The sequence below is a fragment of the Sus scrofa genome, chromosome 7, assembly GCF_000003025.6.
Source record: "Sus scrofa isolate TJ Tabasco breed Duroc chromosome 7, Sscrofa11.1, whole genome shotgun sequence".
Lineage (NCBI taxonomy): Eukaryota > Metazoa > Chordata > Mammalia > Artiodactyla > Suidae > Sus > Sus scrofa.
Genome location: NC_010449.5, coordinates 92,857,914 through 92,874,060, shown reverse-complemented (window position 1 = coordinate 92,874,060; position 16,147 = coordinate 92,857,914). Strand labels below are relative to the sequence as shown.

The window sequence follows — 16,147 nt, the reverse complement described above, 5'->3', positions numbered from 1 at the left end:
AGCCTACACCGCAGACACAGCAAGGCCAGATCTGAGTTGCATCTGTGACCTGCATCACAGCTCACAGCATCGCCAGATCCCCAACCCACTGAACAAAGCCAGGGATTGAACCTGCATCCTCATGGATACAAGTCAGATTCATTTCTGCGGTGCCACAACAGGAACTTCCTACTTACATTAAATTTAAAAAGCAAACAAAACTCAATTACAGTGCCTATGGGGTGCATGTTTGAGTAGTAAAACTAAAAGAAAAACAGGAAAGTAAATACCATAAAATCAAGATAATCGTAACCCTGAGGGTTACTATGGGTCACAGGGGAGTTCTGGGGCACTAGAAAATTATTTTTCTTGACCTAGTTTCTAGTTATAAAGCTGTTCTCTTTAGATAAGTCATTTAGCTGTTTACTTTTGTTTCAAGCACTTTTCTTGATGTATTTTATTTCACAATTAAAAAGGTTAAAGAAAGACTCAAGGGACAAGTTCAAGAGATGAGACAAAAAACTAAAGACAGAAAAAGGAAACTGTAAATAACCTGAAGCAACTGCACAGAATGAATCCAGAGACACCACGGTATGTTAAATATAAAAGAGAGATTACCAGACATGTAGGAGAGCATAAAAAATTCAGAATACAGCTGATCAAATTCCAGCAAGAAAGAAGGTGGTGAAAGAGGAAGGGGAGGAAGAGGAAGAGAAGAAAAAACAGCATAAAGGCAATCTTCAAAGAGAATTTAAAAACTGATTTAAGATATCCATCTTTACATGCAGATATATCTCTAAATCCCAAACAGGAAATACAGAAGACAACACCTAGTCTCATCACAGTGAATCTTCAGAACCACTAACTCAAAAAGAAGATCTTACAAAGAGCTACAAAAATTAATTACCTACAAGGAATCAACATTTAGACTGACAGTTATTTTCAACAGCAACAATGGAAGCCAGAAGAAAATGGAATTCAATCTTGAAAATGATAATAAATTGCTAAACTGGAATTTTGTTTGTTTGTTTTGCTTTTTAAGGCCACACCCGAGGCATATTTAAGTTCCCAGGCTAGGGGTCGAATTGGAGCCACAGCTGCTTGCCTTTGCCCACAGCCACAGCAACATGGGATCTGAGCCACATCTGCGACCTAACACCACAGCTCACAGCAATACCAGATCCTTAACCTACTGAGCAAGGCCAGGGATCAAACCCACATCCTCATGTATACTAGTTGGGTTTGTTACCACTGAGCCACAATGGGAACTCCTAAACTAGAATTTTCTATCCAGTGAAAATAACTTCCAAGATCAAAAGCAAAATAAAGACACTTTCAGGAGTTTCCAGTTGTGGCTCAGCAATGGGATTGGCGGCATCTTGGGAGTGCTGGGACACAGTTTTGAACCCCGGCCCAGCACAGTGGGTTAAGGATCCATACTTCGCACAGCTGAAGCTTAGGTTGCACTATGGCTTAGATCTGATCCCTGGCCATGGGCCTCCATGTGCCACATGGCTTCCAAAAAAGGGGGGAAAAAAGACACTTTCAAAACAATAATAGTTATTATCAATGAGCCCTCAAGAAATGAACTTCTTTAGAAGGACGACTTTAAAGAGAATGATGCCAGAAAGATCTGATATATAAGGAAAGATGAGCAAAGAAAAAGGCAAATATTTTGGTAAATCTAAAATACTGACAATATAAAACAAGAACAAAAACAACACCTAAGCAAATACCCAGAAGTGAATGAAAGAGAAAGGGGATTAAAAATGGAAGAATGAAGAAAAGAGGGATAAATGAAACTTTTTCTGTGGCAGCAATCAGGAAAATGTAATCACACCTGAAGGGAGATGTGGCATGAGCATGAGCTCAATACATTCAAAAGCCAAATCTGGAGATCCTGTCGTGGTGCAGCTGGAAATGAATCTGACTAGGAACCATGAGGTTGTGGGTTCGATCCCTGGCCTTGCTCAGTGGGTTAAGGAGTCATCGTTGCTGTGGCTGTGGTGTAGGCTGACGGCTACAGCTCCGATTAGACCCCTAGCCTGGGAACCTCCACATGCTATGGGTGTGGCTCTAAAAAGACAAAAGACCAAAAAAAAAAAAAAAAAAAAAAAACCAAAGGGGGTTTTGGTTTCTTTGCCACTTTCACTTTTGTGCCTCTGCTTTGGTAATTAAACATATTATTATTAAATCAACTACGGTAATGACTATTCACTTCAGACTACCTTGTTTTTGCTGCAGCTATACTTCATTTGATTGGAATAATCAAGCTATTTGGCAAATGTGAATGTTCCTATACTACTAAAGCTCATTGTTTACGATGTTTTCTTCTATTATTGCTCATGTAAATATTTCTAAAATGATATAGAAATATGTTACTATTTCTAAAATGATATAATTCTTATATACAAGAAACTAAAAGTGCCCTATGCTTTCCTAATGGCCCAAGGTCATTGGTATAAACTACTACTACTATTACTGATATAAACATCCTCAGTAGCTCTGTAAGGCCTTGTGTGACTGCTAAACTTTTCCCACACTGTCAGATGTTCCCTTCTTGGTCATCATTGTATTGGCATCTCATAGTCCCTCCTACCAACCTGCAATCTGATTTTGTGTCAGTTATTCTGCTTAGGGCCTCTTTCAGTTACATTCCCTGGCTCTTGACCATATTCCAGACAGCCAAAAGACATATATCAGAGAAATGGCAAAGTAATATGCTGAATTAATAAGAGATAACCATGATTTGTTTATTTTTGTAATATCTTCTGTTTCAGGGAGATTAAGGTTCACTCTGAACAGAATGACAGAGGAGTAGGCGTATCCTATTACCCTCATCACAATGATGCAACAACTCCCCCAAAATAACAGCTATTAGAAAAATTAATCATACGGTTAAGAAAGAGCAGCTCAAATGCTAGTTACTAGCTTTATAGCCTTGGGCAAGTAACTAAATCTTTTTATGTTTCCTATCTCTAAAGGAAAGACAATAATAGCATCTTCCTACAGAGGATTACTGTCAAAAATAAATGAGATAAAGAAAATAACAAAAAATAAATAAATAAAAAATAAGATAATGAAAAATTAAAAAAAAAAACAGCCTAGTACCTGGCTTAGAGTAAATAACATCTTTCGTTTTAACTATTATGTTTAAAATCATATTTTACATATTTTAAAAACATTTTAAAATTATTATTTTTAAAACATAATAAAATTATTATGTGTAATAATTCCCATTTAAACAGACTTCCAACTGTCTTCTCCATGGCATCCTTATGAAAATACTATTAAAAATATTAACAGTAGCTAATATTTAATGAGCAATTACTATATGTTAAAATTGTGTTGAAGCCTGTATACACGGACTATCTATTTGAATCCTCAAAAAGGCCTGGCCAGCAAATACCATTACATCCCTACTACAGATAAGTACACTGAGGCTCAAAGAGGTTAAGCAGCTTGTCCAAGTTCACAGAATTGAGGCAGGAGATAGGTGGGCTCCAGGACAGACATTTATAACCAGCCACCTGACTTCAAGATACAAATAAGGACAGGCACAAGGCAAATAATTGGTACTTGTCTTCTTTGAGTTGTAAACAGTGGTAATGACAGGATTAAAAGAGGGGACTGAGCCCTACTTGGACCAAGGACCAAGAGGTCACATACTTTCCATCTATGGGGTCAGGGAGACTCCAACTACACATGCGCAGAGAGACCGCTCTGGGTCAGAAAGGGAGGGGGTGTCAAACCACAATAAATCTTGCCTTGCTTTGGCCAAAAGATGTGCATGCAGATCTGGGAGGGCCCTGGGTCTGGTCAGGTGTGAAAAATAAAACAAAATAACTGGCCAAAGGAAAACAAAGACCCCAGAAAAACTGCACCATATTAAGTGGTTTAAATCACCTCTCAGGTGGTCTCCTCAGATGCCCACCTGCACCCATGCTCCTCCTTTGGGCATGTATTACTGTTGTGCTTCTGCCTCAGATAAGCAGACTACTGCCCTGTGTGCTCTCCCACACGCTGTACTGTGTTTCTAAGAAACTTTGTACCTGTTTTCACAGTCTTTGCTTTCTTGAAACATTCTTGCTTTCAATGGGGGCAAGAATCAGGGCAATTCTGCCTTCAGTCTCTAGCTGGTCTAGGGGCTAGGATTCCTGGTCTTCACTCAGGCTGCCCAGGTTCAATTCCTGAGCAGAGAATTAAGATCTCGCTTCAAGCCATCAGTCACTGCTGTCTCTCCGAGATCAGAATGGAAGTGGTGAACATGGACTGATAGAGTTCTGACCCCAGAATCCATGATTATAAGCACTCCCCTATCCTGAGAAGCTGCTTCTCCTTCTGCTAAAATCTATTTACAAGTAAGCTGAGAACAAGCTACTTCTCCTTTAATCTATCCTCTATTTGACTAGTCAAGGTCCCTAGCTGGAAAAGCAGAAAAGATTTGTTTTATTTTTGCTTTTTCACTTACCCACTCACAGTCGATTCCAAGTACTGGAAAATCTTTTAACTCCCTCCTAAGCAAAGGCTCGATTTGATCCCATTCCTCCTCCTGAGACACAGTCACCACCTTTGCTTTAAGGATCCTTTCTTCCCATGAGGCTCTGGGGGCACTCGAGTGGGGCTGATCCTCTTCTGGGGCAGGCAGCTCCCCCCTGCCTGGCGCTTTTGGCTGTGGCGGTGGCGGCAGCTGCTGCCGGGTCACATGGCTCGTTTTATTCCTCCGGCGCTGGATGCCTTTCCACAGGACAAACCCCCCAACAGCCACGCCAAGAAGGGTGGTCACAGTCAAAGCCACTAAATGTTTAGACATCTTCAACTTTTCTGCTGTTGAAGGAAAGCATATCACTAATCCCACAATCTGCAAAACAAATGGCAATAATATATTTACATACAGAATGTAAAGCTACACGGAAACAAGTTTTCCCTGGGGGGAAAAAAAAAAAAACGTTCCAGTCTCAATCTACATGCCCACAAAACTAAAAAAGTTGCAACAAATTTCCACATGAAACAGTGATATTTTAATTTTGCTCCTTTTGTACCTCCTGTACTCCATCATCTCCCCCCCGCCATTTTTTTGTCCTTTTTAGGGCCGCACTTGCGGCATATGGAAGTCCCCAGGCAGGGCCACAGCAACTTGGATCTAAGCCACATCTGCGACCTACACCGAAGCTTGCAGCAATGTTGGAACCTTAAGCCACTGAGTGAGGCTGAGCCCCAAAAGGCACTCCTCCATCTCTCTCTCCCTTCTCACCTAAGAACCCCCTCCCATCCCTCACCCTCTACCAGTTGCCCAGGGCTCTCTTAATGCTATGAAATCCTATCAACCAAAATAGAATAAACTAAACTTTCACTTCTACTTGTTGATGTATTGAGACCTTTCTTAGGGTGTTTGCACTTTAAACCTTCAATCTCAGTTAAATGGAGACTTTTGCTTTTCAAATCAAAATATCTACTCATAGCAAGTTGTTAGGGAGTGGTTTTGTTTTGTTTTTTACTTGTCTAGGAGGCACGGGCTGTAGGGGATGGAGCAAACAGGCTTGAGTAAACATGGATTTTCCATTGCTGCAGAAGTCTCAGTAGTTTTCTCCATAGAAAGAGACTCAGTTATTGAGGGTACGCTAGGGCAGTAAAAACGGGAAGACAGGATTAGAAAAGAAAAAGAGGAGTTCCCATTGTGGCTCAGAAGGTTAAGAACCCGACTAGAATCCATGAGGATTCGGTTTGGGAGTTCCCGTCATGGCACAGCGGAAACAAATCCGACTAGGAACCGTGAGGTTGCGGGTTCCATTCCTGAACTCGCTCAGTGGACTAAGGATCGGGCGTTGCCGTGACCTGTGGTATAGGTCGCAGACATGTATCAGATCTGGCATTGCTGTGGCTGTGGTGTAGGCCAGCAGTTGTAGCTCCGATTAGACCGGGAACCTCCATATGCCGCAGGTTTGGCCCTAAAAAGATAAAAGACAGGAAAAAAAAAAAAAAAAAAAACGATTCCGTACAATCCCTGGCCTCACCAGGCTGGGGACCGACTCTGGGCTGCAACTTTGACCTGTGCCACAGCTGCAGCAACACCAGATCCTTAATCCACTGCACCAGACTGGGGATTGAATCTGCACCTCTGCAGCAACCTGAGGCTCTGCAGAGACAACACTGGATCCTTAACCTGCTGGGCTGCAGCCGGAACGCCTGTGCTTTGGTTTCTAAGGGGTGGAACAGTTCTTAGAGCTTTCTGAGATGCTCTTCCCAAGTCATAATCCTGAAATCTTGCTTGAATAAAATGTTCCATTTCTCTCTTAGATTGACTGAATTTTTTGCTGTTGTTGACACTCACAATGTGTTCTTTTCCCATCCATCTTTCGTTTTCCTATTTTTGACAGAAAAATAGGTATATACTACTATTTCTGTACTATTAAAAAAACAGTAAAAGTGTAATAATACATGATAAGCGAAAGGGGAGAAAGCATGGGACAGCAACCATTCAGTATGAGTTTGGATCCTGTCTGTGAAGAAGGCCCAATAATAAATCTTCATTATTCAAGAGAAGTCAAATATCTGAATTTTATGTCACCATTTCTAAGCGTCATCAACAAATTTACAGTTTTTGGAAATACCGTGCCAGCCAAATAACATTTTGGGCTCTGGGCTACCCATCTTTAGGCCCTGACCTAAAACTTATACTGCCCAAAGACACAGTGAGCTGCAGGACCCCGCCTACACTCCTCTATGACAGCGTTTCTTATTAAGTGTGTACTAGTTTTATAAAAGTTTAAAAGCTTCAACAACAAAAATTTTTAAATAATTTTCTGGGCTATAATTATGCCTACAAAGATATTAAGCATTGGAGAAGGAAAAATGGATTGACAACAATTATTACACTACTAAGGAAAATAATAAAATGGCTATGCTCTTTTTAAAATATCTACTTTTTGGAGTTCCCGTCGTGGCTCAGTGGTTAATGAATCTGACTAGGAACCATGAGGTTGTGGGTTTGATCCCTGGCCTTGCTCAGTGGGTTAAGGATCCGTCATTGCAGACGCGGCTCGGATCCCGTGTTGCTGTGGCTCTGGCGTAGGCCGGCAGCTACAGGTCCGATTAGACCCCTAGCCTGGGAACCTCCATATGCCATGGGATTGGCCCTAGAAAAGGCAAAAAGACAATAAAATAAAATAAAATATCTACTTTTTTGCAGAAACTATGGTTAAGTATGCATATGTACTTTCCCCAATACTTTTATTGAAGAGACTGAGACTTAACGAGATTAAAGAATCTGCATAGAGAGATTTCTAATTAAAATAATCTGGGAAGATATGAAAACCCTCCCCTTTCCCACTCTAAACATACAAATGTTGGAGAAAACATTATAAAGATAATAAAAGTTTAATATATAGTTAATCTTAAAAAGAAGAAAGGTGGAGTTCTCACTGTGGCTCCGCAGATTAAGAACCTGACTAGTATCCATGAGGTTTCGGGTTCGATCCCTGGCCTTGCTCAGTGGGTTAAGGATCTGGTGTTGCCATGAGCTGCGGTGTCACAGACGTGGCTCAGATCCCGAGTTGCTGTGGCTGTGGCATAGGCCAGGGGCTACAGCTCCGATTAGACCCCTAGCCTGGGAACCTCCACATGCCGAGGGAAGTGTCCCTAGAAAAGGCAAAAAGACAAAAAAAAAAAAAAAAAGAAAAGAAAAGAAAAGAAAAAAGAAAAAAGAAAAAGAAAGGTGCCAGAAATGGAAGAGGGGAACCACAGTAGGTAGGAGATAAAGCTGGGCAGAGACCAGAACTCGTACCACCTCCAATGCTGGTATATCAACAGCCCAGGGACAGAAGTCTGGGCCATAGGCCTAGGACACAGTTGGGATGCAGGAAAGTGTTGCTTTGTCCATGAGCAAGGACCTTGAACTATTTACCTACTATGGCCCAGGAAAGTCACCTGCCCAAGGCTGAGAATATGAAAAGTCCCTTGGAGATCAGCCAAGGTGGTGGGAAAGACCCTGAGCTCACCAAAACCACAACTATCTGCAGAAGAACCATCTACGAAAAAGACTGAAACCTCCCAGAAAATATCTTCTACAACTAAAGACACAAAGAAGGGGGAAAAAAAAAAAAAGATGGGTAGGAAGAGCCAACTCTTATAACCAGTCGCATACCTCCAGGTGGGCTACTCACAAACTGGAGAATAATTATAGTACAGAAGTTCTCCCCCAGGAGTGAAAGTTCTGAGCCCCACATTGGGTTCCCTAACCCAGGGGGTCCTGTGCCAGAAAGATGAGTTCCCAGAGCATTTGGCTTTGAAGGCCAGCAGGGCTTAATTTCGGGAGTCCCAAAGGACTGTGAGAAATACAGACGTGACTCCTAAAGGGTGGACACAAAATTGCACACCCACTGGGATCCAGGACAAAAGCAGTACTTTGATAGGAGCCTGGGTCAGACCCACCTGCTGGCCTTGGAGAGGTGCAGATAGCTGCAGCTCACCCTGGGGACACAGATACTGTGCAGTCATATCTGGGAGCCAGTGCCCATGGGCATGATTTGGGGCTCCTCCTTCTAGCTCATTCAAGCTAGACCTGACCCCACCCAGAACTGGGATGCCTCAGGCCAAACAACTAACACAGTCGCACCCATCATCAGATAGGCTAGCTAAAGACTTTGTGGGCCCACAGTGCCACTAAACATGGCCCTGACCACCAGAGGGTCAAGACTCAGCACCACCCACTAGGGGCAGGTAACAGCTTTGCCCTCAGGAAGCCAGCACTATGTCTAGACAAGCCTCACTCACAAGGAGCAGACACCAGACACAAGGAAAACACATTCCCACAGTCTGCAGACCCAGCCTGCCCACAGCAGGCCAGACCCTACCTGGGACCAGCTGGGCCCTGTCCTGGTCCACTAGCAAGCCTCAGGACACCCCGAACCCTACACCCAACTGTGTCAGGAATCATCTCCCTTCCCCGCTACCAATGATATGGAACAAGTTCTGGGATCCCTGAGCCCTGAAGCCGACTCCAGGAACCTACTCTGCCTGCCAGTAGTCCAGCACTAACCCTGGGAACTGGTTTCACTTGCCAGTGGGCAGACAACAGCCCCAGAGCTTTCAGGACCCTGACTGTGCCCACCAGTGAGCCAGCCCTAGCCCTGGGACACCCTAGGGTTCTGCGGCCAGCCACCTTGTGACAAGGTCCTGCTAAACAGCAGCCAGCAGCATCCACACAAGGCAGGACCTGGCAATAACCGGATCAGAGGCCAAACGAGCCTACCAGACCAGCCACAGAGTCAACCCACCACAACAGAAGGACCCATGCAGCCCTCTTTGAGGGAACCCTTTAGGCACATAGTTTGAGTGATGAGAGGGGAGTGCACTGCTGGGACACACAGGATGTCTCCTACAGAGGGCCACTTCTCCAAGATCAAGAATTGTAACTAACCTACTGCATACATAAAAATACAAATAGCAACTTAGAATGAGGTGGTGGGGAACATGTTCCAGATGATAAAAGATAAAACCCCAGAAGCACAGCAAAGGAAACCCTAAACAACTCAAAAAGACAACCCACAGAATGGGAGAAAATCTTTGCAAGTGAATTAACTGACAAGGGATTCATCTCCAAAATTTATAAACAACTCTGCAGCTCCATACCAAAAAAAACAAACAAGCCTATCAAAAAATGGGCAGAAGATCTAAACAGACAGTTCTCCAAAGAAGACATACAGTTGGCCAAAAACGCATGAAAAGATGTTCAACATCACTCATTATTAGAGAGATGCAAATCAAAACCACTCTGAGGGTCCACCTTACACCAGACGGAATGGCCATCATCAAAAAGTCTACAAACAATAAGTGCTGGAGAGGGTGTGGAGAAAAAGGAACACTAGTACACTGTTGGTGGGACTGTAAATTGGTGCAACCACTGTGGAAAGCAGTATGGAGATTCCTCAGAAAACTAAACATAGAACTACCATTTGATCCAGCAATTCCACTCCTGGGCATCTACCCAGAGAAAACCACGACTCGCAAAGACACATGCACTCCAATGTTCATTGCAGCACTATTTACAATAGCCAAAACATGGAAACAACCTAAATGTCCATCGACAGAGGAGTGGATCAAGAAGATGCGGTACATACACACAATGGAATATTACTCAGCCATTAAAAAGAACGAAATACCAGCATTTTTCACAACATGGATGGACCTAGAAACGATCATGCTAAGTGAAGTCAGCCATACAATGAGACACCAACATCAAATGCTTTCACTGACATTTGGAACCTGAAAAAAGGACAGACTGAACTTCTTTGCAGAACAGATGCTGACTCACAGACATTGAAAAAACTTATGGTCTCCAGAGGAGACAGTTTGGGGGGTGGGGGGATGTGCTTGGGCTGTGGGATGGAAATCCTGTGAAATCAGATTGTTATGATCATTATACAACTACAGATGTGATAAATTCATTTGAGTAAAAAAAAAAACAGAAGAACTAAGTGAAGTGGAGACAGACAACCTACCTGACAAAAGAGTTCAGAGTAATGATCCTGAAGATGATGAAAAAACTCAGGAGAAGAATGGATGCACAGAGCAAGAAATTAGAAGTTTTTTACCAGAGAGTTAGAAATTATAAAGACCAACCAAACAGATGAAGAATACAGTAACTGAAATGAAAGCTACACTAGAAGGAATCAATAATAGACTAAATGATAAAGAGGAACTGATTGGTGATATGGAGACAGAGTAGTGGAAATCACTGATGCAGAACAGAAAAAAAAAATGAAAAGAAATGACAACATGGAGTTTCCATTGTGGCTCAGTGGTTAACGAACCCAACTAGGATCCATGAGGATGCAGGTGCGATCCCTGGCCTCGCTGAGGGGGTTAAGGATCTGGCATTGCCATGAGCTGTGGTGTAGGTCCCAGGCTCGAATCAGAGCTACAGGCTGCTGGCTTACACCACAGTCACAGCAACGCAGGATCCGGGCCACATCTGAGACCACATCTGGCTTACACCACAGCTCACAGCCAATGCCAGATCCTTAACCCACTGAGCGAGGCCAGGGATCGAACCTGCAACCTCATGGTTCCCAGTCGGATTCGTTTCCGCTGCGCCACAACAGAAACTCCAGGATGTTTATTTGGGTCTTTTACCTCCCTGCTGTGGCTTAGGTTCAGTTCCTGGCCTGGGAATTTCTGCATGCCATTGGCATAGCCAAAAAAAAAAAAAAAAAAAAAAAAAAAACCATCAAAAAGAACACAATTAACAAATGTTGGCAATAATGTGGAAAAAAGGTAACCCTCATACACTCTTGGTGGGAATGTAAACTGGTGCAGCTGCTGTGGAAAATAGCATGGAGGTTTTGCCAAAAACTAAAAAAATAACTACCATATGACCCAGCAATTCCATTCCTGGGTATATAGCCAAAAACACTAATTTGAAAAGATACACGCACCCCAGTGTTCACAGCAGCATTATTTACAACTGCCAAAGTTTGCAAGCAACCTAAATGTCCATCAATAGATGAATGGATAAAGAAGATATGGTATATACATTGGAATATTACCCAGTCATTAAAAAGAAGGAAATTTTGCCATGTGCAGAACATGGATGGACTTGGAGGGCATTACACCAAGTGAAATAAGTCAGACAGAGAAACACAAATACTGTATGATAAAAATACAACCAACTAGTGACTATAACAAAAAAAAAAAAAGCAGAATCATATTATATAGACAACAAACTAGTGGGTACCAGTGGGGAGAAAGAAGGGAGGGGGTCAATATAGGAGGAGGAGAGAAAAAGGGAGTTACACATGGAATCATGTATGTGAAACTTCTAATAATCATAAAACACTAGAGAACATAAAGAATCTTTCATTTACTTTTTAAAAATTAAGATGAAGAGTTCCTCATGAGCAGACAGCCCCTCAAATCTGCACTCTGGACTGATACAGGGCCCCAGTTCACATTATCCTTGCAAAATGAAACCCTCTGCCAAGGAACTAAAACTAAAATGCTCAGAACTGGTGCGTTCTGTTGGAACAAGGCAGAGGTGATCATAAAACTGTTTGACCACTCAATGCTGTGTTTCTGCCCTGCAGGAGACATGCGGGACTCTTACGGAAGATCGGCCCCTGGAAGAGTGCTCACAAACAAATCAAATCAAAACAAACTAAACCCCAAGACTCTAAAGCCAATAAAAATCATTCACAGAGCCAGCAAACAAAAAAATCTATATCTGAGATCTGAAAGAGACTTCAAAGTAACAATCAGGAAAATAAGATAAAAAACATGAACAGGAGGCAACTAAAAGTAGAATTTCTAGATATGAAAAGTATTTGTTAAAATTTTTTAAAAACTCAATACTCACGGGTTAAACAGTAGATCAGACATAGAGAGTTACTGAATTGAGGATATATCTGAGGAGGTCTCCCAGAATGCCATGCAGAGATACAGAGACAGCAAATATGAGAGGAGAGACACAGAGGATGGATTGAGAAACTCAGTATCCACATAATGAAGATCTGGAATATGAAGGAGGTCATCTTTGGTCCAGTTCTCTGCGTCCCAAGCTGGTAAATTAAATTTATCCACGAAAAAACTTGTATAAGAATATTCAGGAGTTCCCGCTGTGGCTTAGCAGGTTAAGAACCCTACACAGTATCTGTGTTCAATCCCTGGCCTCTCTCAGTGGGTTGGATGCAGCATTGCCACGAGCTGCGGTGTGGGTTACAGATGTGGCTCGGATCTGGTGTTGCTGTGGCTGTGGTGTAGGCCAGTAGGTGCAGCTTAGATTTGACCCCTAGTCTGGGAACGTCCATATGCCACAGGCTCGGCCGTGAAAAGAAAAAGAAAAAAAAAAAGAATATTCATAACAGCCCCAAACTGGAAACTGTCCAAGTGGTACATCCATACAATGGAATGCTAATCAGTAATAAGAAGGAATGAATTACTGGTCCATGTGACTTGGATGGATCTCAAATAACATCAGGCTTCGTGAAAGAAGCCAGATACAAAAGAGATACTGTATAATTCTATTTATATAAAGTTCTAGAACAGCTAAAACCAATCTACGGTGGGGAAAAAAATCTGAATAGTAGTTGCCTCGGGAGTGGTGGATACAGGGAAGAGACTTTTAAAAGCTGAGCACTGAATGACAAAAAGGAGCCAGTGATGCCAAATTCTAAGGAGAAGCATTTCAGGCATGAGGGAACTTTCTGGAATTGTGGTAAAGTTTTATGTCTTGAAGGAGACTTGGGTTACATGGTTGTATGTAATTATCAAAATTAGGGATATTCCTGATTTTTTTCCCGCTGGCCTGATGAATAATGACTGTTAGTTTATTCACTTTCTGTCTTTCCCACTAGAATGTAAACCCCATGAAAACAGGGACCTTAACTGCTTCTTCACCACTTAACTGGCTTCTTCATTTATGATTAATTTCCTCGGCAACTAAGCACAGAGCTAATAACAATAAGTATTTATTGAATGAATAAAACTCAATTCAAGGTATTGTATGTTAACATTTTATGATAAATGTTTCTAATTCAATCATCAAAATCTATTTATTCATAGGAAACAAAAATTTTTTTTTCCTTATTGAGTCTTGATGCTAATAAAGAAACAATATGGTTCAATACTGGGCTTGGAGTAAGAAAAATCAAACCTCGTGTTATGGGCCAAATGTCTATGTCCCTCTAAAATTTATATGGAAACCCTAACCCTCCAGTGGGATGGTATAGGAAGCAGAGCCTTTGGAAGGTAGTTCAGATCAGATGAGGCCATGTGAATGGGATGAGTGCCCTTAAAAAGTCACTTCAGAATACAGCTTGCTTACCCTCTGATCTCTGCCACATGAGGATACAATAAGAAGTGGTGGATAGGGGAGTTCCCGTTGTGGTGCAGTGGTTAACGAATCCGACTAGGAACCATGAGGTTGCGGGTTCGATACCTGGCCTTGCTCAGTGGGTTAAGGATCTGGTGTTGCCGTGAGCTGTGGTGTAGGTCGCAGACGCGGCTCAGATCCTGCGTTGCTGTGGCTCTGGCGTAGGCTGGCAGCTACAGCTCTGATTCAACCCCTAGCCTGGGAATCTCCATATGCCGCGAGGAGCGGCCCAAGAAATGGCAAAAAGACAAAAAAAAAAAGAAGTGGTGGATAGGTGTTCCCATTGTGGCTCAGTGGCAACAAATCTGACTAGTATCCATGGGGATGTGGGTTTGATCCCTTGCTCAGTGGGTTAAGGATCCGGCATTCCCATGAGCTGTCGTGTAGGTCAAACACATGGCTCAGATCAGGCATTGCTATGGCTGTGGTATAGGCCAGCCCCTGCAGCTCTGATCCAACCCCTAGCCTGAGAACTTGCACATTCCATGGGTGCGGCCCTTTAAAAAAAAAAAAAGAAAAAGAGTTGTGGACAGTCTGCAGCCCAGGAAAGAGCTCTCACCAGGACCCAACCACGCTGGCAAACTGATCTTGGACTTCCAGCCTCCAGAATCATGAGAAATTTTTGCTGTCTATAAGGCACCCAGTCTGTCGTATTCTATTACAGCAACTCAAACCAATTAAGACACCTCCCAAGGACTTGCTCTGGGATCCAAAGCTTTCAATGCCTCGCCATCTCCAGTGACTGAAAGGAATTGCCCTGCTTACTAAAAAAAAAAAAAAAACAACTGTATGAAAGAATTGAACATCAAACTGATAATAGTGGTTACCTAATGGGAGCAGGATTATAAATAGTTTTGGTTTTTCAAATTCCATACCAGAAAAATATAAGTTTGTTAGTGGTGCTTTTTAGAGAGAGACAATGTAAATATCCCATTTAACATTAAGATATATGATTATATTCCTGCAACAAATCTCATTTTAATGAATTAAATATGTTAAGGTGTTCAGAGAGTAGCACAATAACATGAGCCCTAGAGTCAAATACTGCGGGTTCAAATCCAGCCTCTGCCATGTGCTAGCTTCATAAACTTGGGCAATTTACCGAACTTCTCTAAGCCTCAGTTTCCTCATCAGTAAAATGGGGAAGATCATATCTACCATGTAGGAATATGGTGAGGCTTAAGTAAGATGATCAAAATATGGAGTTCCTGTCATGGCTCGGCAGTTAACGAACCCGACTAGCATCCATGAGGACGCAGGTTAGATCCCTGGCCTTGCTCAGTGGGTTAAGGATCCAGTGTTGCTGTGGCTGTGGTGTACGCTGTAGCTGTAGCTCCCATTTGACCCCTAGCCTGGAAACCTCCCTCCATATGCTGAGGGTGAGGCCTTAAAAAAAAAAAAAAGAAAAAGACAGAATACTTTACCTAGCACTTAGCATACTACTGGGGCCCCATAAACTAGAGAACTCTTATTAAAGCAAAAAAAGAAAAGAAAAAAAGATCAGAGAGCTAAAATTTAGGAGCCAGATTCAGCTCCCACACAATTCAAGATTTCCTTCCTTGGTAATCCTGACGGATCATGACCTGGGCTCTACCTGAATAGCTCTGAGAAGAGAGTTCATTATCTTATGAGGCAGTCTTTTTGGAAAATCCTTGCATTCTGTAAAGTTCCCTACATAGAAACTGCTCTCTTTGATGTTCGGCCTGGCCTCTGAAATGACAAAAGTGTTCATCCCTCCTGAGAGCCTGTGAAACATGTGAAGACAGCTTTAGGACTGCCCTTAGCACATTCTACTTAACCCAACCAGTCTCCCTGTGACCTAGCTTATCACTAGTTTATAGGCCACTCACCGTTGTGGCTAGATCCTTCTAAACAGCCTTTCGTATCCTTGCACATTCTGTTCCCTCTGCCCAGAGTGCCCTTCCCTCTGCCAGGTGCACCTGGAGAATGTTTGCTCATTTTTTAATGCCAGTCCCAATCTCAGATATAATCCACCCACTCTTTCCTCTTGGCCATCCTTGTACTCACCTGTGTCTCTGTAGTTGGTGTTATCCCACTGTATTGCAGTTTGTTCAATACACACATTTCTACTTTTCTGAAGCCTGTGGTTGTTTTTTTGGTTTTGTTTTTGTTTTGCTTTTTAGGGCTTCACTGGTGGCGTGTGGAAGTTCCCAGGCTAGGGGTCGAATCAGAGCTGTAGCTGTTGGCCTACACCATAGCCACAGCAACCCAGGATTTGAGCCACGTTGGCAACCGAAACCACAGCTCATGGCAACGCCACCAGATCCTTAACCCATTGAG

General features: G+C 42.6%; 1 protein-coding gene across 3 annotated transcripts in view; it reads right to left on the bottom strand.

Moving 5' to 3' along the window:
* EXD2 (exonuclease 3'-5' domain containing 2) overlaps positions 1 to 16,147 on the bottom strand; it is a 61,087-nt gene that overhangs the window by 34,984 nt on the left and 9,956 nt on the right. For 2 of the 3 annotated variants that reach the window (XM_013978297.2, XM_001925091.7), the window contains exon 2: positions 4,451 to 4,840. The exons of the other annotated variant lie outside the window; for it this stretch is intronic. In XM_013978297.2, the coding sequence (XP_013833751.2) occupies positions 4,451 to 4,840 (390 nt within the window). The remainder of the gene's footprint in view (positions 1 to 4,450; positions 4,841 to 16,147) is intronic. 3 annotated transcript variants of the gene reach the window in all.